This window comes from Pipra filicauda, unplaced genomic scaffold, assembly GCF_003945595.2.
Source record: "Pipra filicauda isolate LSUMZ 115617 unplaced genomic scaffold, ASM394559v2 scaffold211_size2331000_pilon, whole genome shotgun sequence".
Taxonomy (NCBI): Eukaryota; Metazoa; Chordata; class Aves; order Passeriformes; family Pipridae; genus Pipra; species Pipra filicauda.
Genome location: NW_024104323.1, coordinates 1161264 through 1184334, shown reverse-complemented (window position 1 = coordinate 1184334; position 23071 = coordinate 1161264). Strand labels below are relative to the sequence as shown.

The 23071-nt window shown below is 50.3% G+C and overlaps 1 protein-coding gene across 1 annotated transcript in view; it reads right to left on the bottom strand.

Moving 5' to 3' along the window:
- The window catches only part of RPH3AL (rabphilin 3A like (without C2 domains)), a 39679-nt gene extending 20954 nt beyond the window's left edge, over nucleotides 1–18725 (bottom strand). The window contains exons 1-5 of the mRNA XM_027744849.2: nucleotides 18653–18725; nucleotides 11200–11311; nucleotides 9740–9883; nucleotides 7653–7782; nucleotides 3675–3761 (exon numbers count right to left, since the gene is read on the bottom strand). Coding sequence (XP_027600650.1) covers nucleotides 3675–3761; nucleotides 7653–7782; nucleotides 9740–9883; nucleotides 11200–11276 — 438 coding nt within the window. The 5' untranslated portion in view covers nucleotides 11277–11311; nucleotides 18653–18725. The remainder of the gene's footprint in view (nucleotides 1–3674; nucleotides 3762–7652; nucleotides 7783–9739; nucleotides 9884–11199; nucleotides 11312–18652) is intronic.
- Nucleotides 18726–23071: the final 4346 nt, after the last annotated feature.

The window sequence follows — 23071 nt, the reverse complement described above, 5'->3', positions numbered from 1 at the left end:
GCCCTAAGGAGGATCAGCCCTCCGTGCTGTCTTCAGAAAGGCAGAGCAAGATCAAAGCCAAAAAAGGTGATGCAGCACATGGAGGAGGGAATTAGGAAGGGAGAGTCTTGCCCTCAAAACTGAATGGAAGCTTGATCAAATTTGTTTCTACCCTTGCTTGCAGGAACACTAAATCACAATCCACATCGGCTTTAATTCCACTGACCTCTGAAGACATTGCAAAGAAAAACAACCACAGAATCCTGGAAGAACAAAAGAGGGTTTTCCACAGCTGCCTCTGCAAACACCTGGGACAACTGGACTCTCCCAACAGGCCAGTTCTGGCCTACAGCAGGTGAGCTCTATCTTATTTCAGGAAGAAGAGATGCACTGTTGATGCAGGGTCCTTGGGGATGCTCTCTCGCTCTCTCTGCCAGGAGGAACATCCAGGCCCTGTCAGGTCCTGGCCATGTCAGAACACAGTACTTTCCTCCCAGCTCCTCCTGGTCCCTTGGAGACCCTCACCCTGTGCCCATCTCGCAAGGCAGCTCCAGCAGTGCCAAAGGCTCTGCTTTGTTTCTGGATCACTGGGATGCACAGCAGCAGGCAGAGCCCATTAATCGCCTCCACTCTCCAGAAATAAGACAAGTGTCAGAGCACGTTGTTCCTCATCTCTATGCAGCACAGCCTTCCCAGTGGAGGTTTTCAAGGAAACAGAAAGCAGCACAGAACACCTCTGAGTGGCTGAGGCTGGGACTCCCAAAGGGATCTGTGGACAGCAAGCACTCGATTCCAGGTGAAGAACTCATCTAAACAACAGCTTGCTACTTCGGTCTTCATTTGACCCAGGCAAAGTGATGATTTAATCATCACTGGAGCCAGCTCAGATTCTGTCCACACGGCAAAAGGGGGAAATGACTGCCACATGTCACTAAACTTACGCTGGTTCAAACTAAGCCTGCAGGGATAAATAATAATAAGGAAGGTGGAGGGATGAAAGCTTTGGCATGTAGGAACAATGCCCCACACTGCAGCTGTTAGCTAGTACATGGGAATGTCCAACCCCACCATCCTGGCCTGAGAGCCTGGTGAGACACAAGTGCTCATTTAGTGCATGGCAGAGGCTAAGGGAGACAATTACAGTCCAAGGCTCTCCTTCCAGCCAGATGACGCTGATTAAACTCCAGCCAACACTATTTAGTCCACTTGGGTTTCCAAATGACCTCCCCTTTCCACTTCAGTGCCCGGCAGTCTCTCACTAACAGAGTCAAGAGCTTCACCAATATCATGCTCAAATAGCTCGAGTGGTGGTTCAGAAAATCAGACGGCGATCAAAGTGCTGATGTGGAGGGAACCACCTCACCTGGAAAAACCACATCCCATCACACACCTGGGGACAGGGACTGCACCACCATCAAACGCTCACCCACTACAGTGGTCAAGTTTAGGTGCTGCCAGAGCTCTGTGGCCTGGGACCAGCCTTCCTTAAGGCCATATCTGGTTGGCTAAAGGAGAACCTTGCTCAGTCACACTGTGCACCAACAAGGGGAGAGAAGAAGGGTGATATGGACTTGTTACTCAATCACACAACCCTAGAGTGCTCCAGGGCATTCCTGAAGCTCTCTGCCCAGATTCCAGGAAGTAAAATGGGGCTGATACCTAATCACCACATGAGGGATTCAGAGGTTAGACTTAGAAATGAGACTATCTGATCCCAGAGAGCAGATACCCATCTGCACTCATCAATAGCAAATATCACCTGCAGCAAAGAGCATGACCAAATGGGTTTGGTCCAGAGCAGACAGCAACACGAGACAGAGTCAGACCACAGAAACAGACACCAACAAGGCACTGGTTGTGAACACAAGCTCTTAAAAGAAACCTGTTAATTTAGTGCATGCCCAGTAATATCATTACACCTGAACCAGCTTCAGAGACTGCACTTGTACCAGCCATCAGCCTGAGGCCCAAGAGCCTCATCTCTTCCTCACACACTTAGGGAAGACCAAAGCCACTAATCAAAGCCACTGATCAAAGTCACTTTCCAGGCATTTATTCTGATTTGCCTCAACTTCCTTGCCCTGGCTGACATGCCTCAAGGCTCCTGCTATTTCTCAATTCCCAATTCCCTCAAAATAAAGGCAGGGCATGTGGGAAGACAGAGGGGATGTATGACTTGATGTCTGGCTGCGTGTCCACACTGTGACCCTTCCAACCTTCTCCTGTTCAGGGCACCAGCACCATCACAAACAAGAAAGGAGACAGACCCGAACTGACCTTAAAGAGGATAGAAAAACAAAGCAGAAGCTTAGAGCTGGGAGGCAAGATGGGGCTATATTTTAGTTAGTCTAAGAAGGAAAGTTCCATCCATTTCCATCAGGAAAGCACTTTGGTTGTACCTCAGGTTTCACAGAGAGAGAGAGTGCTGAAGGTTATCGTACCCTCACACACTGGCCACAGGTAACACATACCAGACAGGTTGATATTCTCTGTCCAGTGACCAGGGTTCCTTATTGTTTTTTGAAGAAATAGGAAAAAAAACCCAGTTGTACAGACTGAGATAAATAAAAACCAAAAAAACACAGAAAAAAACAGACTAAAAGAGATAAAGCAAATTTTAGTCCCATACCCATTTCCCTTGCGGAGCACAGAAAATACATACACCTGCCTCACTCTCTATTTTGGGATCTCTGTCCGGAATTCAAAACATCTGGATGATTCAGCGTATCAAATTATTATCAAAACCCAAGGAGCTCTGCCTGCCCTACCCACACTGCTGTTCAAAAGTTATGTATCCCTCATCCTGCCTGAACACGGGCTTTGCGAGTGCTCCCACACAAACAATCCCCTCCAATGGAAAACCCAAGCAATGCTGAGTTTCCACAACTAGCATAAAAAAAAAAAAATTCTGCCTCTCTAACACCTGCACAAACGCTGTCACTGCGCCTCAAAAATTGATTTAGCAGAGCACCCAGGTTACACACTCGGTTGTGCTGGTCAGAAACAGCTGCACTGGATTGATGCTCAAGGACCACAAGCAAAAGACAAAAATAAATTGATGGGAATGAGTGCAAATCTGTCTGTGATCACAGAACAAATTCGTGGACTTCACCACAGAGCAGCGAGCCCTGATGTTGGTGGATGCTGGTTGGCAGACAAGAATTGAGGCAGCCCATTACCTTTTTGCAGTGCAAAGTCGAGGATGAAGGATATAAAAATCTAGAGAGTTGCGTTATAAGTCTCACACTGGCAAGTTATGGGATTTTGCAGGCGGGGAGGAAAACAGATTTAAAAGCTGCAATCCTGGTTATTTTTAGAGGGACAAATATTGCAGTTACGCTCTACATCTCTGAAGCTGTATTAAAAAAACCAGTTAGCCAAGTTTATTTGCCACAGAGCCAGGAGGGAAAGAGTGTAAGGTAACAGTCTCTTTATGGCCATGGCTAGAAAAATTCCACAAAGCCATACAGGCTCCAGGTGCCAGTGAGGTTTTTCTCCTCCACCCCCTCATAAACCAAAGTTGTCACCACTGTGTGTGTTTGAGCCTGCCTGGCCTCCAGCCAAGCCTCCCAAACCCCATCCCAAGCTGCCTCACAAGTGTCCAGGCACCGGGAAGAGCTCAGGCAGGCTCCACACAGACTTGGGGCAGGCAGGTGAAAGTTGCTGAGCTCCATCCCTCCACAGCTGTATTTTACCTCTCTCTGTTCACTGCAGATCTTGCACAACCAAAGAGGACGTTTCTGGGCTCCAATGGTTTCTATTCCACACTTGGTGCAAACTTTCTGAAACAAGGAGAGAGAGAGAGAAAAAAAAAAAAGTGGTGTTGGCAACTCCCCACAGCCACAGAGCCCTTGGGAGAGAGAAGGGTGAGAAACACCTCTCTCAAGAGCTCTGTTTTGCTTTCCTTAGAAACCTAAACACGGTACAATTTTCTTATTTATCCTGGAGAACCATTCATTGCAGGAAGCTGCTTCAGATCTATATGGACATGAGACAAAGGCAAACCTACAGCATAGCCCTTGACTCCAGAGAAAGAACTGCACAGGGCAAATCAAACCTCATGACCCACAGATATATTTCCAGAATGTTTTTTTTTTTATTCCTCTGAACCCTAAACCCAATCTCTGTGGCATGGAAAGCAGCTGTAACCAAGTACAAGACTGGAAATCCTCTCTTCCCCTCCCTCACACACACAGTCTTAAACCCCACAGCTTCCCCTCCAGTTTGCCACACGCTCCTTGCTATTGATTTGTGGTGTTTAGGAAGTGGGAGGACCACGGCTACACACACATTTCCTGAATGCCTGACAGCCCTTATTGCTGCACAAGGGACCTTTCATGTCTCCGCTGGCATTACAAGCCATTTACAACCTGAATCACCTAATATTATATAATGAAGTTGATGCCTATCAGCCTTGGCATACAGCTTGAATGAGAAATTGGATGAATTCTTTGATCCTCACGGAGCAAAAGCCACTCGCAAGAGGGCTCTGGAGAGCAAAACCTTGCTGAGAAATACATGAGAATTTGATATCCCCAGGTAAGGTCTTACATATCCCCCTAACCAGGCTCCTGTGAGCCTGGAGGTCTGTGTCCAGGGACAAAGGTCTCAGTGGCTCAGTCAGCCCTCAGTGCCCAGCTCTGGAGGAGGAGAGTGGCAGAATGATGGTACCTGAGGCAGTGGCATCATTGCATGAATAAACACCCAACTGTTTTGGTCAGTGTAGTCCAGAGGAAGGTCTGTGCCCAACTCATGCTGCACAGAAAGCAGGGAGGCACCAGCAGCCCCACAGAGGTTGGTGCTCTTCTCCATCTTGCTGTTCCTGCCCTCATTCTCACAGGGAAACAAGGAACAACCTATTGGGTCTGGTGCATCAAAACTCAAGCCAAGGGGGATTTGCAGATTCAATCAGCAGACACCACCTGAGCTACCCCCAACTCTCCCTGCCTCAAACCAAAATCTGAGGGAGGAACTCAGTCTGAAATACCCTCAAAGATCCCAATCCCCACACGAATAGCACATTCAAACGCTCCCTCTAGTGGAAGCTTCCAACCGATTTTACTCCCAGCCATAAATTTTCAAAATTCCAATATTAAACGGCACTTTCCTCCTCCCCTTCTCTGCAGACTAGCTGGAAAACTGAGCATCACTCACAACCCCTCAGAAGAAGACATAAAAATCAAGGACATTAAATGCAGACCCATTTCTCATTAAATACAAGACAAAGCACTTTCTTCTCCTACTCACACTTCACCTTTTATACAGGATACCCTCTGCATGGTAAATGGCACACTGTGCTTTGTCTAACTACTGCCATTGTTAACACATCTGGATTTGCAAGCATCTTTGTCTTGACATAATGGCTCCATTTCTAAGATAATAACAACTAATATTAAAAGCATTCTTCATAAAGCAGAATGTGGCACTTAGAAAATCCGTCAGGCTACAAGAAATGCAAGAACCTCCATTCAGCAGAAGGGGCTTGTCGAGGGTAAATCTTTGCCATGTTTCAGATGCATCATTACAATTCCAGTTATTGAATTAAACAGGCTGCAATGAGATGGTAACAGAGCACTGCCTGCAAGAAAAATACGAACTTTAAAAATCCATAATTCCCTGACAAATTGCTTATTGCATACAGCACTGCACAAGTGATGGATGTCCCTGGACAAGAGGGAACAAGCTTGAAGCAGGAGTTCACTCTATGTGCTCTGCTGGAGGGGTGACTGTTCCCTGAGTTCACTCCACAACATTAAAAATGAGCAAGGGGAGAAGCCCAGGGCACCCAGGCAGCACTTCCCTAGGCTTGCACACAGCTGAGAAGTGCAGCCAAGCTGCAAGTAGCTGCAAAAAGCACACAGGAAAAGTAGGGTCTCACCTTAAATCAACCTGGATATGAATGCTCCTGAACTGCCCAACAGACTCCAGACAAAAAGCGAATAACCATAAATAAAGAAAAAAAAAATCCATCCTTTCTCTGGGGTTTTCTGGTGACAGCCCTCCCAGAGCCTCAGGCTCATGCTGTGCCACCAGCTGGGGGTTCCTGTCTGCAGCTGCAAATGGAAAAGGTTGGGAAGTCCCTGAATCAGCTTCTGCCTCCTCAGTAGTGTACTGGGCTCACAGGAGGGAGGTTGGAAAGCCCTGTGGCAACATGACCTAGCTGGCTTCTGACAAGGTGAGAGCAGAACTGCCAGGGGAAGAAGGCAGGAATACAGCACATCCTGTTATTCCACATGCTTGAACCACAGGAAGCAGCCTGCCATCTCCTGTCTGCCACCCATTCTCCACAGGCCACGTGCACACAGACCACGCTCCTCTCAGAGCCACCCCACAGCTCCCATTCAAACCAGACCTTTCACTTCCCAGTACTCTACTGCTGCTTCCTTCCCCACCCCTTCCTCAAGAGCTACTTTCTCCCTGGTTTAGGACCCAGGCGCTCAAAGATTTGCATTTCCTTTCCCAGACACTGCCTTACAAGGAATCTTCTGCATAATCCCTGCATCAGTCAAGATACTTCTGCAAACTGGATCTGGTGGAGAAACCCACTTGACAGCAGAGACAGCACAGTTCCCAGCAGCTCCCAGCCCTGCAAGCGTGATGGAAGGGTGCTGGGACCTCGGGTCTGACTGCATGGGACACCCACCTCCCTTTCCTCTCCCACAAGAGCTTCAAGAGCAATGCTGCAGCCAACTGTGGACCAGTGTAGCCCCAGTTTGGCAGCCTGCTCTGCATGAGAACTGCATCTCACTAACTCCAGCACTGCCAGCACAGAAGGTTCTCCACCGTGGCCTGCACGGCCCCTTAACCACAGAGGTGCCAACACACAGCACTCCACAGTAAAGTTGCAGGTAAAGCTCTGTGGGCTCCACAGGACATCTCCTCAGTGACAGGCTGGGTGACACTGGTAAGTGTCTCCTTGATGCCAGTACCCAACAGGGACAGAGTCAGCACAGGCTGCTCCCTTCCACCCAACCACCATCGAGTCAGAAACACTCCAGCACACGGCAGGTACCCTCACCCCTGCACAGGTAACACGCTGAGATGAGTAACTTACAGAGGTGTCTCCCCAGGGAAAGATGGGCTTCAAGTGCGGGAAAACCAGCCTCCCAGCAGAGGCAGGATAAGGTGGTTGCCTTGGAGATCATCATCTCCACAGCAATACAGATTAACCCCTTGGCTGCGGAGCCTGGACCAGCAGCAGTTGTCCCTGAGGCGCTGGCAGAGCAGCAGTCTCCCCAGAAACTGGTGCCCAAACAGCACCCATGAAGTCCTGTTAACAACACACACAGCACAGGGCTGGAAAACTCACACTGGTTTGGAATGTGAGGGTGGACTTGAGTTCTCGAAGAGAGGCGTGGCTGGAAGGTCTAAGGGCACAGCAAAGCTCACAGACTCTGTTATGAGTTGTCTTTGACGATTGTACATTTCTGTCCCCAAGTGGGAGATGCAGGGGGGGCTGAGACACCCCATCCCAGTACTAAGGGCAGTTTAGGCACCTTAAGATCCTGAGGAATAAGACAAGCAAGAGAAAATCTGATGGTCTGACAGCACCGACCTAGACAAGTGGGGCCAAAGTTAACCGTGCAGAGTTAACCAGCTTCCAGGAGGCCTGGTGGCCTTTCCTAGACAGATCTGCCATCAGGAACAGCAGGAACCTGTGTGACCAACCCCACCTTTTTGCAGTCCTGGCAGAAGACAGCCGTGCTGCCCAGCAGCCCGAGCAGCTCCCCGCAGAGCAGGCACTGCGAGAGCCCGTTCCCCATCGCGTTCTTCCTCATGTTCTCCAGCCTCTCCACCAGGCGCCTGCGGGGAGAGAGGCAGAGCAGAGGTCACAGCACTCACCTTGGAAATGGAAGCACCTGGTACTGAGGCTTGCCAAAAACCTGCAGACTGTGCTCCAGACTCAGCCTACCTCTGCCTCTCCTGTGCAGTTCTGGGCCCCTTGCTGGGACCATATGTACCTTCACTTCAGTGTCTGCACTCAGTGCTTCCTATCAGCTGGCTCTTGGTCTTCAGGAGATATAAACCCCTGTAAGCCCATCTACCAACGTTCAGCAAGCTCAGAATAATCAAACTGGGAATACCACTGAGAGGTCTGACTCAGCTAGTGGGCAGAGAGCTCACACAAAGAGCCTGATCCTAAACGCTTCAGGAACTCTGTCACTGGGGCCACAGTCTCAGCACAAACATTTCCTGCTTGTAGAGCAGGAAAAGCTTTTAACACTCAGAGCAAGGCAAGTCAAAAAGCACTGGGAAAGGGCAGGGGAGTTAGACCTGCCAAGCCCTCTCCATTTTTACACGTCCCTGACAGCGGCACTGCAGGTACGACTTGGCCACATCCCATTAGAAGCAGGAAGGCCAGACTGAAACCATCAGACCAAAATGAGCCTGGTTGCAGTACAGGAATGCCAGTAACTGCTCCCTGCTTCGTTCCACAGCCCACTTGGAAGACAGGAAGCACATATGTATGCACACTGTCCATAGTAGCAGGACAAGGAAAGGGAAGGAAGGTAGGATAAGCAATTAGGATGCAGGATGTGGAGAGCATGCAGAGCAAGGCTGCTGTCACGAAATCACTGCTTGGCAATTTTCAGGCATCCATTTGTAGATGGGGACAGTAACATCCAGGCCATTTATCAGTGGCAGTGACCAGCCACAGCCATGTGTGTGCAGGAGGCTCAGGGAGGAAGTGATCCTGCTATCCATGCAATCCCACCCTCATTAGTGCTAATGTCCCGTCAACCAAGCCCCACACTGAGAGGAAGGTGAGGTCTGTTTGAAAGAGGTTCTGCCTGTGGTGGTGAGGTCAGACTGCACAGCCAGATCAAGCCATCATTAGTGGATTTATGATCCTCAACTTTGGCACAAGAGAACTCCCAGGAGTTAACAAAGGTATTTCAGAGAATGCTTCAGCACGGGAACAGCAAGGGCATCACTTGCTGCAGCTACACCAACTACCACACAGGAACAACCAGCTCCTCAGGGTCACTCCCTGCTGCTGGGGTCTCCCATTTACCACAGAAACCTCACTGTCAGTTCTCATCAGCCCTCATTAACATGCTCTGTGCAGGGAAGTGGAGAGGCAGGAAGCTGGGCCTGCTGGACACGGGGTGGGAGTCACTGGGGTTTCCTGTCTCACGAGCACAGAAGCTGCTGGGAAATGCTACAGGACTGCCCAACTCCCTGGCTTTAAGGTAGTGCAGGATGATCACAGACACAGCTGAGGCCAGACCGCCAGCAGGACTGAAAGCAAATGGAAATCTGCAGCAGCAAAAGGATGCCTGTAAATTAAATAATTCAAGCTAGCAAACCCATCCAGAGGGCTCAGCCAACTAGAACATCAACTCATTCACTGCTCCAGGCAAAATCCCAGGGGACTGGTGCAGACGAGGGAAAACCTGACTGCACTGCCAGCAGTGGCCTCTGAGCCATCCGCCCACCAGCACTGGGCATCTTCCCAGTCCCCTTCAGAGCCACTGGGGCAGCTGCCTCAGCACAGGCTGCATTTTCCAGGGACTGTGTCAGGGCTGCAACCTCAGCAAGCCCTGAGGTGAGAAAGGCTCAAGATGTGGAGAGATGGAAAACATCACATCCTTCCCAGTGTTCGTCACCTCCAAACAAGCAACACGGGAGGAGAAAATAACTGACCTAAGGGATGCTCTGACTGGTGGAGGCTGAGCTCAGGCAGGTGGGAGAACCATCCCTCTGTCTGTGCTGACCTTTCCTCGGGAGGGAAGGGGACAAATGGACGTGACTGTACCCGATGCGCTGCTGCTCGATGATGTCCAGTTTCTCTGCCTTGCGGATGACTTCCAGAATGACCTCAAGCTCCTTCGGGCTCAGAGCCTGCGTCTTCCTCTGCTTCTCAGTCTGGAATGTGTGCACCGACCAGCCCGTCTGGAGCCTGTGGGAAGGGGTGGAGGGCAGGATTCAGCTGTGAAAGGAAAGCACAAAACCCCTGCCCTGCCCCACAGGCCAAACCTGCCAGGCACAGACCCACGTCAGCCTTTCACCAGAGGGGCCTGTTCCATGACTAACGCCCAAAGCAGGAGTCTCCTCTCACTGACCACATCACTCCTCCAGCATCCCAAGTGCTGTGCTGTCTCTCCCTGCCCTCTCACTTCCCTTTCTGCTCCACTTCGTATTTCACCACTCCAAGCCCTCAATCCTATTTGTCTCTGCCCATAAAGAAAACCAGTGCCCCTGGGAATGGCTACCCTACTCCTGGGGGTACCCTTGGAGAGGTGGGTGCTGATGCCAGACACCACAAATGCCAACAGCAGACTCAAACACAGGGATTACCTGCATCCTCCTCCCTCCAGATCACACATTTCTAAGGTCCTCCTTTCAAACACACAAATCACTGGGCATGCTTGGAAATATAAATTTGGCAACTTCCCTGCTTGGTCTAAGCCAGGTTCACATGAGGACTTTAGCAAACCACTTCCCTCTGTGCCTTACACACAGCAGTTGATGTTTCTCCTCGGCTCACTTGGCGACAGGCAGGAGCTTTCACAGCTCAATTAATTACCATTCAGGAGGGGTTTAGAGGTCACTGGATAAAGTTATGGCTGCTAAGAGAATGCAGGGCACTCTCTGGCACAACTGTCTTACTGAGGCTTTCAGGTGCAGGCTGGAGAAGTGGCAGTGGTGTGCGCTGTTCACAGCCAGGCAGTCCCCCCAAAATATGGGGTGCACTCCTATTTTCCAACACTCTGCAGCAGCAGGATGACCCCAGGGGTTCAGGCAAGAGCAGAGGTGGCAGAGGCATGGTACCAGCTGCCAGAGAAGGAAAGCATCCAAGAAAGAAATGCAGTTCTAGCGCTTGACTCATCTCCCTCCTTTTAGTCTTTAGGTTATGCAGCAATTTTAACTTCAGGGGGAAAGGAGATCAAATGACAAGTTCCTAAAACAAAAGAGTGCTGCTGGCAGCTGGGGGATGCTATCAAATATATTTAGGGTGCTGCAGAGATACCAGCCTGCCTCCAGGCCCTTCCTTTCAGCCAGGGGAGGGCTGGTGGGAGGGACTCCCACCACACTGCACATTCCATGGCGGGCTGGCAGCCCTGAGCCCCAGCTTTGCAGGCTCCTCTCCCAGCAGGCAGGGTACAGAAGGGTCTGTGTGACAGGACAGCAGACCAGTGCTCCACACAGACACCAGGAAAGGATTCAGGGCAGAGCTGAGGCTGGAAGGAGAGGAGGAGGGTGACGAGGACTCACTTGGCTCGCAGTGCCAGCTGCCGGTCGTTGGGGCAAACCCACTGGCCCGTCCCGCTCCCGAAAATCATGTCAGCCATGGCACCAGGCTGGGCAGGAGTGGCAGGGATCACACCTGGAAGAAGCAAACACCAGCACGGAGCACAGCTGTCATTCCACCCCTGAGAAAGCACAGGGCAGCACTTGGCAGAGCCTCACTGACCATCCCAGAGGGCCACTCTTCCAGCAAACCAAAGGGAGGTGATCTGCTGGCATCTCACACAGGGGAAGGAGACAGACTCTCACCCACAGACAGCGATAAAAACATACCATCATCCTCGTAAAATATAAGCTAATAAATATCTTGAAATACCTTGAAGGCAAGGCTGGAAGTTTAGATTTTATGGTACTCTCAAAAAAAAAGCCAGACACTCTTTGTCAGTTCTGATTTTTCATTTCAAACTAGAAAAAAGCATCGTCTGTAAGAATAATCTCTGCCTTCCCACCTCCAGAGCCCCAATGCTGCAGTTCTGACAGAAAAAGTCATGCTAAAAGGACATAAAGAAGCTATAGTTGCCTTTTTCTTTTTTACCTCTTAATGGGGTAACAAACAAAAACCCACGCTACAATCAGCATGAATAGTGGCAAGTCATTTAGTTCATTAAAACTGCCTCCATAATAGCCTGATATTTATAACTACAGCCTACAACAGCAGCTTGTTTGCATTCTCTGATGCTGAAGACAGCACCTCTTGCAGCAGATCTCCTGCTGTGGCTCCTGTCCCTGGCACGGTCACACCAGTGATTCCTCGTGTTTAGTGACAGTTTCACTGAACTGATCAGTAAAGGCAGCAAGAGCCAACCTCCCTGCGCTCATGGGAGAAACATTCCCAAAGAAACTCTGCAGCTAAGCACTTGTGAGTCCTACCACGGCAGCCTGGGTGAACGGAAAGCACCAGGGGACAGGCACAGCCAAAAGATTCCAGTGGATGCACAACTAGACTTGATGTACCAAGCTTTTAACCAGCTGGCTTTGGTCTCCAGCAGAGCGAGTGTCTCACAAGCCCTAATGCATAAATTTCCAGGTATTAATACTTACCTTCCCCAGAACAGACACTTGCCAGCTTTGAAACCATACCTGCTGGGCAGAGATAACATGTTTAATGCTGGCTGGCAAACAGAAATCAGATACAATGGCAGGAAGGTGCATCCCCTGCCAACTGTGCCGTAGTTCCCGAGCAAACGCTTGCTCCAGTCTCAACCCACAGCACAGTTACCCAGCAGTGCCTGTGAGTCAGTGCTGCACCTACCCTTGCTATCTGCTGCTGACACACAGAGCTCTCTGCATGGAGATGCACAGGGGCATCACAGGCTGACGGCCTTGGCCCTGTTACACAGGCACACACGCAGCTTGTGCACATCCATCCCTCCCTCCCTGTGCTGAGCTTACACGTGCCACACATGCCATGCTCACCCCCAGCACAGAAACACTAACCTATGTCAGAGAACTGACAGCTCCCTCTTGCCAAACCCCACGGCAGCCCTGAGAGCCAAACCAGTTACTAACAGTGAACCAGTTCTTTCTTCTCTGACCATCTGATTTTTGGAAAGAGTCTGAAAACTGAGTGATTTCAACAGGCAGGAGAGAAGAGGGAAAATTCCACACGGAGCACAGATTTCTTTCAGAGCAAAGGGACAGATCTATGAAAAGGGTGAGGGCTCAACACAACTCAAACTGTACAAGTGCAACCCGAACTGTGCAACTGTGCAAAGTGAAGCATGGAGGAGATAGGAAGCTGCAGGAAAGAGGGTTGAGACAGGAAGGACAGACAGAAGTGTCACTTTCACTTTTTTAAACCTTTACTTCATTAGTTAAGGTGATCACTTTTGAAAGTGAAGAAAATCCTTGAACCCTGGCACCTTCAATTTACCAAGTGCTTTCCCCGCTCTGCTCAGCGCTACACATGCTGTGCGTTTGCATTTCCATTTGGTCCCAGAACACCTCGTGCTCTTTTCATCTTCTCCACGATCTCAAGCGAGGAGAGAACACCTTCCCCACACACATCCCCCAGCAGCTCACACACAGGGGAGCAATCAAGCATGAGCAGCAAAAGAATACAGCAGCTCCCGCCCCCGGGGCAGGGTTAGAAGAACAGAGAAGCTACAATTTCACACAGAACGGCTGACCTGGGATTTTCCAGAGATTTTCTAAACCTGTGATGTGTGGTTACAGGATTATATGCACATGTAGCCCCCCACACATATGCATATATTAAATTACTCTTCAGCTGCACCACGTATTCCTCCCTCCCACTCGGGCACACCTGAGGAATAGCACAGCCCACACTCTGCGTCCACTGGCCAGGCTCAGTGCACACACCGTGAGCGGCACTCGGTGCCTCTGGGATGGATGTTTAGCATAAAAGCTGGAGCTGGAGACGAGCCTCACATCACAGCCAGGGCAGGGGAGTTTGCTTTGCCAGCAGCTGAGCTTTCAGGGCGGAAAGCTGTGCTGAAAACATCTGCCCCTCCTCAGCAGAGCTTTATCTGCTCTAACAGAGCTGAAGGCGAGTCAGAACAGAGCACATCAGCTGAGCATTTTTCTCAGGAGAGACCTAAATGCATTCTCCAGCCTCACAGCACAGTGAGCTTTGCTCAGCGTGACTGAACAAAAACAAGCAATGTCATGCTCTTTTGCCTCTTGTTACTCAGCATACGCTTTCTGTTCTCCACCATTCCCCGAGCACCATCTGCAAAGAGAGGAGGAATAAAAAACATTGCCTGAAGAGCCATCATATCCCAAAACAGTCTTCAGGGAGATTATTCCCTGAAATATTTGCAGGAGTATTTTCTTCTGGTGGCATCAGGATGTGCTGTTTCCTCTCATCTAAACTGGCTCTGCAGTTGGCTTTTGCACCTTGGCCTCTGAAAAAAAGCCTGGTGGGGAGTGACACAACTACCTCAGAGAAGGAAACAAGAATGGGACACAGTCTGCTGGGGCAGAAGCAGGACTGGAGGGAAAGGACTATCTCTCATGGGCATGGGAATGATGCCAGAGGAGCGGTTTCCATCATCTGGAAGGGATGAAGCATCCTCCCTCTTATCTCTGTACAGGACAAGAAGTACAGTGGAATCAGAAACACCAAGATAGCAAAACCACAGCAGCCTGGGGAGTCATTTCCATGGGCTGTGGGGAAACATCCCTCTCTTGCAGTCTCTTGCACACTCTCTCAAAAATACTCCAGTTAGCACCTACCTTATCCAGCCATCCCCTCCCTGTCCTCCTCTCAAGTGATTTAACTAAGGGTAGAAGCAGCCAGTGTTACTTAGTGTTACAGAAACAAAACTTCCCAGTCCAAGATTCTGCTTTTTACTTGAATTCAGAATTAAAAGGGAGCTCTTACCAATATTATGACCTGCTTTAAAAGCACTCCACCTGTTTGTTCCTTTCCTATGATGGAGGAAGTCATGTGAAACAAAACCTCATTAAATCTGAGTCCACCTGGCTGCCCTGGGCACAGAAGCACAGGGGAGCTCTGCACAGAAGGAGTTCTGCCCTGCACTGAGCCAACCCTTCATGTGGAGCCTGGAGCATCCTGGAGGATGCAGAACCCAGCACATCTCTGCCTGCAGCTCTGATGTAGCTCTGCTTCTGCTCTCCCCACGATAAGACTTGTGCTCTTCAGCCAGAGAACAGGGCACCTGAGAACATGACTTCAGTCTGGGAAGGAAAAGTCTTCCAGTGGGGTCTGAGCGAAGGGAACGAGGGCAGGCAGACACAGCCCTTTGACTTGATGCTCTTCAAAGAATTTCAGGCTCTCCTGTGAAAGAAGGCCATTTTCCTCAGCAGAAAAGCAACGTGAACATCATGTATCTTTACCTCAGTGACAGAACACAGTCACAGCAGGTCATGCCAAAGGTACAGTGAGCACAGTACCTGCTATCTGACCACCTCCAAGAGCAGATGCTTCAAGAAGAGTGTAAGAGTAGAGAACGACACAGCAATACTTATCCAGAATACCCTCTCAGCCTCCAGAGATTCCTGGATCATGCACTCTGTGAGCCAGGCTGCAGCTCTGTATTTAACACCCCTAACGTTTTTCTATCCCAAATTTATCAGCTTGCTTTTTCAGCTCGTGTACTTTTAGCACCATCTCGCTACACCAAGTCCCTTCCCTGCTCCTCCACCTCGAACACATTTTGACTTTACCTTGACTACACCAAAGTTAAAACTGGAGGGTCCTGTTGACATTGAGGCAGTCACTGCAGCAGAAACACCTCCTCACACAGCGACAGCACAGCCTGCACCAGCCCTCCTGCAGCTGGGCTGATTACAGGTGCCCACGAAGCACTAATTCCTCAGAGCCCTGCAAATACAAAAATATCCTACACAGGCCCGTGAGGAGCTCTCCAGACAGCTTTCATTTGCCTGCTTATTTCAGCTGAGCAGCGCGTGTCTGTATTAATTTGTTTTCATAGGAAATTAATTAGGCATTTTTTTTTTAAATACTTCATTTAAAAAAAATCAAAATTAAACAGTTGGCCAGGGACAAGTCCCCAGTTCCCAAGGCGTGCTGTGCCGGTGTAATTAACCCGCCTGCTTCCAGGGCGTCACCTCCCCCAGGACTCCCAGTTTGCATCAGGTACCTGCTGGGCTGTTTTTCCTTTTAGCGGCTGCTCCCTCAAAGAAGCAGTGTAATTACTCTCTGCTCCGCTCACCAGACCCCATTATCCCCGGGAAACCTTAGCAACTAAGTGAGTGTTTGCTCGTGTTGCTATGACAGAGGATAAATGACTGGCGGAGATTGATAAGGTTAACCCAGCCCCTGCCTCCCGCCCACCGGCCCGGCCCTTTTCCTCCCAGACACCGGGAAGACAAGGGCGAGCAGGCAGGGAAAGGCCATTTACTCCAGACGCAAGTCTTCCCCTCATGATTTAAAGATCCCAGTGCCACGGTTGTATTTCAAAGCACACGGCTGTTTTGAAGCGACAGAATAACCCTCGGGGCTGTCGAAACGTGGCAGAAGACACGCACTTGACTTTGAAAATCTGGCCAAGTCTCAGAGCCAGAGCAGGGCAGTAACTGTGGCTGTACAAGTGCTGGCTGAATCAGGGCTTTATAGAAGTTTTTCTCACACACAACCCACTTTGAACTGCCCGTTCACACCTACATCTAGCAGTTCGTCAGCCCCTTCAGTGGCACAGGAGCCTTCTGTAAGCATCAATAAAATGCTATAAATGATTTTAAGAAGGGCTAAGCAGGCAGGAAGCACAAGAGTGGAGCCAGGTGATCCCCATCATCTCCTGCTCCCCTCTCTCAGGCAGGGAGACACCCAGGCACAGAGGCACAGCTGAGAAACAGCCTTTTGTCATTCCTTACAAGTCCTCACAGCAGCACAAACCCTCAGCAGCCGAGGGAGAGCCAAGAGACACAAAGAATCCAACACGATCAGACTTGACTCGCAGCTCTGTGGCTTGGGCCAAAACACAATGTCCAAATAACCACAAAGCCTTGGCAAGCTTTGGGACAACAACTTAAGAACCCAATCAGACAGACTTTTTCCAGTCTGTCTCACCATGAAAGCTCAATCTAAGCAGCATCAGCGCCAGCAAAACAGGCACAACCTCATTCAAAGCCTCATTCAGTCAATTCTGGTTGGCCCAGACCAAATTAAACACCAACTGGCTGCAGCACACAGCAACTGAGAGGTGTCGTTATCACATAAGGCCAAGCTGGCAAAGGAGCAAGTAAGGATGAGGTTTGAGAGGAAAACAAAGAATGTTTCCATACACCAGAGCTGCTTCCCAATCCTGGCGGCAGTGACAAGAAGCCTAACTGTTTTTAGGATGGAGCTTATAAAGAGTTTATAAAATACAATGCCCTGGAGGTCCCTGCCAGTCCTACAAGTGGGAAGATAAAATAAGCTCTACAGGAAAGCCAACATACAGTACCAACAACCCTTTAGTAATGAGAAGCACTTGTTAGTGTGCCTACTTGATATACGGTAAGCTATAAAAAAAACGGGTTTTGCCCAAGAAAATCAGTCTTCAGCGCCCCAGCACCCTGTGATGCTGGGGAGAAAAGCCAGCACTGTTCCACCTGCCAAGGTGTATCTTTATTTATCAGACTTTGGACTTATTTCCTCCTGATCCCCAGCCAGGCAGGTGCGTTATGCAAAGTGAATAATTCATGAAGACAGCAGGCTCTTTCTGACTCACGTTCTGGGGCAGGTTGATCTGGCATAGGCCTAGGAGAAGCAAATTAGCATCTAAATGGCCAATTAGAGAAACTCATTTCACTATTCTGATATGCTAAAAAGCTCAGGAGGCCTTAGCTGAGGGTTGGCGTGTGCAATCCACACCTCCCGGCCTCCAGAGAAGCATCAGGTTTCTTAGAAAAAATTGGACATAGTAGGGAACCGTGTGGTTCCCTACTGAACCCGTGGCCCTACTGGCCCGTGTTTGTCAAGGAATCCCTTGCAGAAGAACCACATGCCAGCCTGTTCCACAGGTAACCTCAAGTGAAGCAGGAAAAGCACAGCTCAGGGCCAGTGGAGGAACTCTGCTGAGCAGCCAGACCCCAGACCTTGCCAAAAACTCCCTGTCCAGCACAGCTCTGAGCCACAGGCCTGCCAACACATCTGGAGGATGAAATAGCCTTTCTCAGCATCCTTAAGGTACAGTACTGGTTTTAGGCATCCTAGGAAGCTTTTGAACAACACAAGCACGGCCACTTCAAAGACCTTTATCACCCTTTGTTGGTACAAGCAAAAAGAAAAGTCATGGACTTTGACCAGGCCCTGGAGAGTACCTGACCCAACCTGAAGCAAACCAAAAACTCTGAGGTGGGCACATACAACAGCACCACCACCCTGTGCAAGAGTGCCCAAGAACCACAGCAATTCATCCTGCATCAGGTGCACGTGGCTGTCCCCGACACGCGGGAGCCCAACAGACGTGGCTGATAATTTTTTCCATGGAGCACGTCGCTTTCAGCCTCCCACTTCGGGCTTGTTTCCCTCCACACCTTTGCCACTTACAGTCAGTCCCCTTCAGGGGGCTGAATTCCACCTGAATTCACAGAACGGCTGGGGTGGGAGGGGACCTCCGGAGATCACCCAACCCCCAGAGCAGGCTGCACAGAGCACATCCAGGCGATCAGCTCACTCCGCTGTTCCTCCTTTCACAGAGACTCTCCCACCTGTAGAGCGCCAGCTCTGACTGCCCAGGCCCCTCCTCAAAGCTCCCCGGTCCCAGCCCACCCGTACCCACGGGCACGGCCCTTTCGTTGGTGTGACACGTACCTGGCAGCCGGTAGGGACCGAGCCCTGAAACTCTGCTCAAACTCCGCCCGGAGCGCCCGTGAGGCCCCGGCAGAGCCGCGCCGAGCCGAGCCGAGCTTAAACTAAGCTAAACTAAAGTAAGCTCAGCTGAGCCGCCCCGCCCGGTCCCCGGCGCGGCTCCCCCCGCGCACCCACCTGCGCTCGGGCCTCGGTCGCGGTCGCTCCGCGGAGCCGCCGCTGCCCCGGCGGGACGAGGCGGAAACGGAGCGAACCCGGAGCGCTCCCGCACCGCCCCCGCCCGCCCCCCGCGCGTCCCCTGGCGGCCACCGACCGGCCCCGACGGGGGATGCGGGCACGGATGGATGTGTGCGTGTGCTGGGAGCGGCCGGAGGGGATGCGGGCACCGCCGGAGGCGCGCCGGGAGCACGGACAGATGTGCGGCTGGGTCCGGCCGGAGGGGATTCAGGCACAAGCCAGATGTGCGCCGGGACCTGTGCGGGGCGCCGGGCACCGCCAGAGGTGCGCCGGGAGAGGAGCGGGGGTGCAGGCACAGATGTGTGTGTGCTGGGAGCGGCCGGAGGGGATGCGGGCACCGCCAGAGGTGCGCCACGAGAGGCTGGGGAGGATTCAGGCACAAGCCAGATGTGCGCCGGGACAGGCCGCGGGGGGATGTGGGCACGACCAGATGTGCTCTGGGAGCGGCCGGAGGGGATGTGGGCACAGCCAGATGTGCATTGGGACCTGTGTGGGGCTCCGGGCACCTCCAGATGTGCGCTGAAAAGGGGTGGCGGGGATACAGGCACAGCCAGATGTGCGCTGGGAGAGGCTGGAGGGGTTGTGGGCACAGCCAGATTTGTGCTGGGAGCAGAGCAGGGCAGCGGGCACTGCCACATGTGTGTCCCAAAACACCCACGGGGAAAAAAGCACCAAACTATAAACAAGGAAAGGCCGTACCAAAACAAACCCGAAGAAACCCCAAACAAGGAATTCTCCAAAACAATACCAAGAAACCCCACCCTCAAAACAGAAACAAGTGAAACAACCTCCAACGAAACAAAAAATCCAACCAAACAAAACCTCCAAACACAAACCTACCCAAACAAAATAAACCTTCTAAAAACCATAAAAACCAAACAAAAAAACCCAAATTCAAAACCTCGAAGTTAAATAAACAAACAAACAAAAAACCCCCAAACCTTAAGAAACAAACAAACAAATCACAGAAAAATGGAAGCTCAGTACAAAAATTAACTTTTCAGGGGTAAGAAAAAAATGTTCAAACCCAGAACAAAAGGTGACTTGCCTAGTCAGCCCCAGGACAGCCACGGGGAGCTTGGAAATTTTAAAACTGAAGGGTCCAAATCTGATGAGTGATCCCAATAACATTTGCTGGTAACAGCAGCAAAATTTGGTCTTGTGAAGAGACAACCTGGGATCATGTAGTGAGTCAACAGAAAGTCACAGGAACACAATTAGTCCTTTGCACAAGCCCAAGAACACAGCAATTCAGGCTCATTACTGTCTAAATGTCCAGTGGATGCTGTGAGTAAATTTGCCATGTGACAGGAGGAAAAGAGGAAGGAAGAGAAAATAAATCCTTAGCCTGTGTTTTCACTCTCTGTTCAGAGCCTGCTCTTGAGAAATCTGCAGGCCCTACAAGCCCCATCGTTTCCAGACATCCACCAGACCTCAGGAGAAGCTGAGGGACCCTCAGTCACCTTTCACTTAAATGGAATTCAAGCCTGAGCATATATTTTACTTTTTGGTTTAGGCAACTGTTGAAAAATACATCAGAGGAAGCAGTTTGCATGAACACAGAGCCTGGGTTTCTGTGGAAGAAAGCACTCGACGATGACATTTCACACCGGGGTAGTTCCTCCACAGTCAATAATACAAATAAATTAAACACACGGTTCAGCCAACTTCAGGAAAAAGATAAATTACCTTATTTAACCACCTGTACTGGTGGGGAAATGACACATCTCAGAGCCTGCATCCCTTCTGCTGCTGAATTTGCTCGTCAGGATCCTCACAGAACCACAGATTCTTCAGAGTCTGACTGCAAGGCTGGGCCCTGGTAACTGGAGTCAGAGAGAATAAATATGACATTACATTAAAAAATATTTAAAGGCTAAATACGAGTTTGATCTTTCATAGCACAATTTTTAATATACTCGTTTCTCAGCACTTCCAATTCCACCCGAAGGACCCTTCAAAACCACTCTTTTATCGATGATGAGTTTCACTGAATTATTCACCAGATCTCAGCTGCCTGAGGTTTTAAATGTGACAAGGACAGTAACAGAGAACAACCTTCTCCCCCTCCTCCTGCAGGCCTTCCAGTGCTGCTGACAGGGGCACCGTGGGTGCCCTGAGCTGATCCCATCTCCTCTCAGCTCAGCACACACTGGCACACCAGAAACAGCCTCCTGTGTCACCCTCGGACCGGCACATCCTTCCAAAGATGGAAAATAAAAAAAAATCACCTTTTCTGGAGAGTTGCTAAACTCGTGGGTGTGAAGTTGTCCCTCAGAAGAACTGCAGGTGTTGAAAAGCAGCCCTACTGTACACCAAAAGGATCCAAAGTGTAACAATCCTGGAGGGCTTCAGGAAATGATTCCCAGTTTGGACACTGGGCTCATAAGCAGGGTCTGGGCTCCCATTCTCTGCCGTGTCAGAACTAAGATGTTGTCCTGCTGAGCCGCTTCCCACAGCTTGGCTGTAATCTCTGGTTTTTCACAGGGTCCTTCAGGTGAGGGCTCTCATCCTCTATTAAGCATTTGCACATGGGTTCCAGGTGGACAATTAGCATTTTAATACTCAAATAATATTAATTATGAGCTATTTTAAACACACAGAGGAACCAAAGGCCAAACTGGCCCTCTGCTTATCTCCAAATGACCATTTTCCAGGGACACAGGCTGACAACTGGGGAGGATCTGCCTCAGCCAGGGCTGTTTGGCACTGCTTCCCCATCCCCCTGACTGCTCCAGCTCAGTCTAGCTGCTTCACAATTCACAGCAAGAAGGCCAGGGATTTTCTCCAAGCTGTTACTCTGATTGCAATCCTCTGATTCAATTTGTATTCGCCCGTCTAATTACCATTCCTTAATAAAAATGTCAATGATTCTGTCCCTAATCTGAACCAAAAAAATCTTGTCTGTGAGGCACACCTGCTCAAGGATACAAGACAAAGCAAACATTGAAAGAATACTGATTTGCTTCATAGCAAATTAGGTTGCTTATTTTGACCTGTTTTAAAGAATAATTCCAAATTCTGATCACATTTCCCTTGCAAGGGCAAGGCTCAGGTCTAATTCCCCTTTCCTTGTTCGTGTTAAGCCTACAGCATCCACAGTACCACTTCACAAGACTTCCTCTAGTAGCCCATGTGGTAAGTCTATACACGGCTTCCGTGCCTCTGTGGCACAGGAAAATGATGCACATTTGGGAATAAACTGGTTCCATGGGGAAATCTAGAGGAATTTCTCAGTGCAGTTGCATTTGAAGTCGAAAAGTGCACCAAGATTTGCCTGGGGGTGATGCCCTTTCAGAACAACATTATCTGCTGCCAGGGGCACCTCACAACCCAGCATCCTCCCGGCCTCCTGCAGCAGCAGAAAGGGTGGGTTAACCAGGAGAACATTGTTCCTATCCATCCTGCTATTCCAGTGAGGAGCTGTCAGAATGTTTTCTTTGTGTGTAGCTCAGCCACTCCCACCGGGCTCTAATTTTGGCTGGCAAGTCAGGTTTTATCATAATAAAATTAATGACAACCCCCACTTGTCATTAACAACAAGTAATCCCCTTCCCTCAGCTGTTCTCCAAAAATATCACACTCACTTCTCAGTCTGGATGAATTATTTACATCCCATCACTGCCGTTGTCGTTTTCCTTGTCTTTTGCCCTGTGTCACCATCCCTTTTATCCACATGCAGGCTTTGGGGGACCTTCTGGCTGCAGTACAGCATCAGCAATTACCATCAGTGAGAACCCCTGCTGCTGATGCCATGGAATCAGACCATTAGCGACAGTCGGAGCGGGATCAGCCGTGGGAGCAGCCTGTGGGAGCCTGATTCCATCATAACCTGTCCGAACGCAACCGCCAGCGCCTGCCAAGCTTCACGTCTAAAGAGATGAGAAGGAGAGAAGGGAAGAGGCAGAGAGGGCAAGAAGACACCCAAAGAGGATTAAACCACGTATTATTCCCAGGGAGAGAATGACAAATAAGAGAAGCGTTGCTTCAGCAGCTGTTCCTGGAGTTCCCATGGTTTTCGTCCGGGTTCACCTCTGAAGGAGATGTGCTGATCTCCCTCACTGTGAGGCTGTTGCAGCACTTCCCACCACCACACACAGCAAGGGCAGGAGGCCTGAGGGTGCACCAGCCCCAAAAACCTCGGGAGAGCTGTTGCTGCCTCAGGAACCGGTTCTCATGTACCCGGCAGTAGGAGAGGTGAAGGGAAAAGGTGAGGTGGAAGGGAAAGGCGTGGGAAGGAGGTGGAGGGAGAAGGCACTGAGGTAGGGGGAAGATGAAAGGGCAAAACCTGAGGAGAAGGGGAGGGGGAGGGCACCGAGGGGAAGGAAGATGGAGAGGGGTCACAGACAGGCCGTGCCA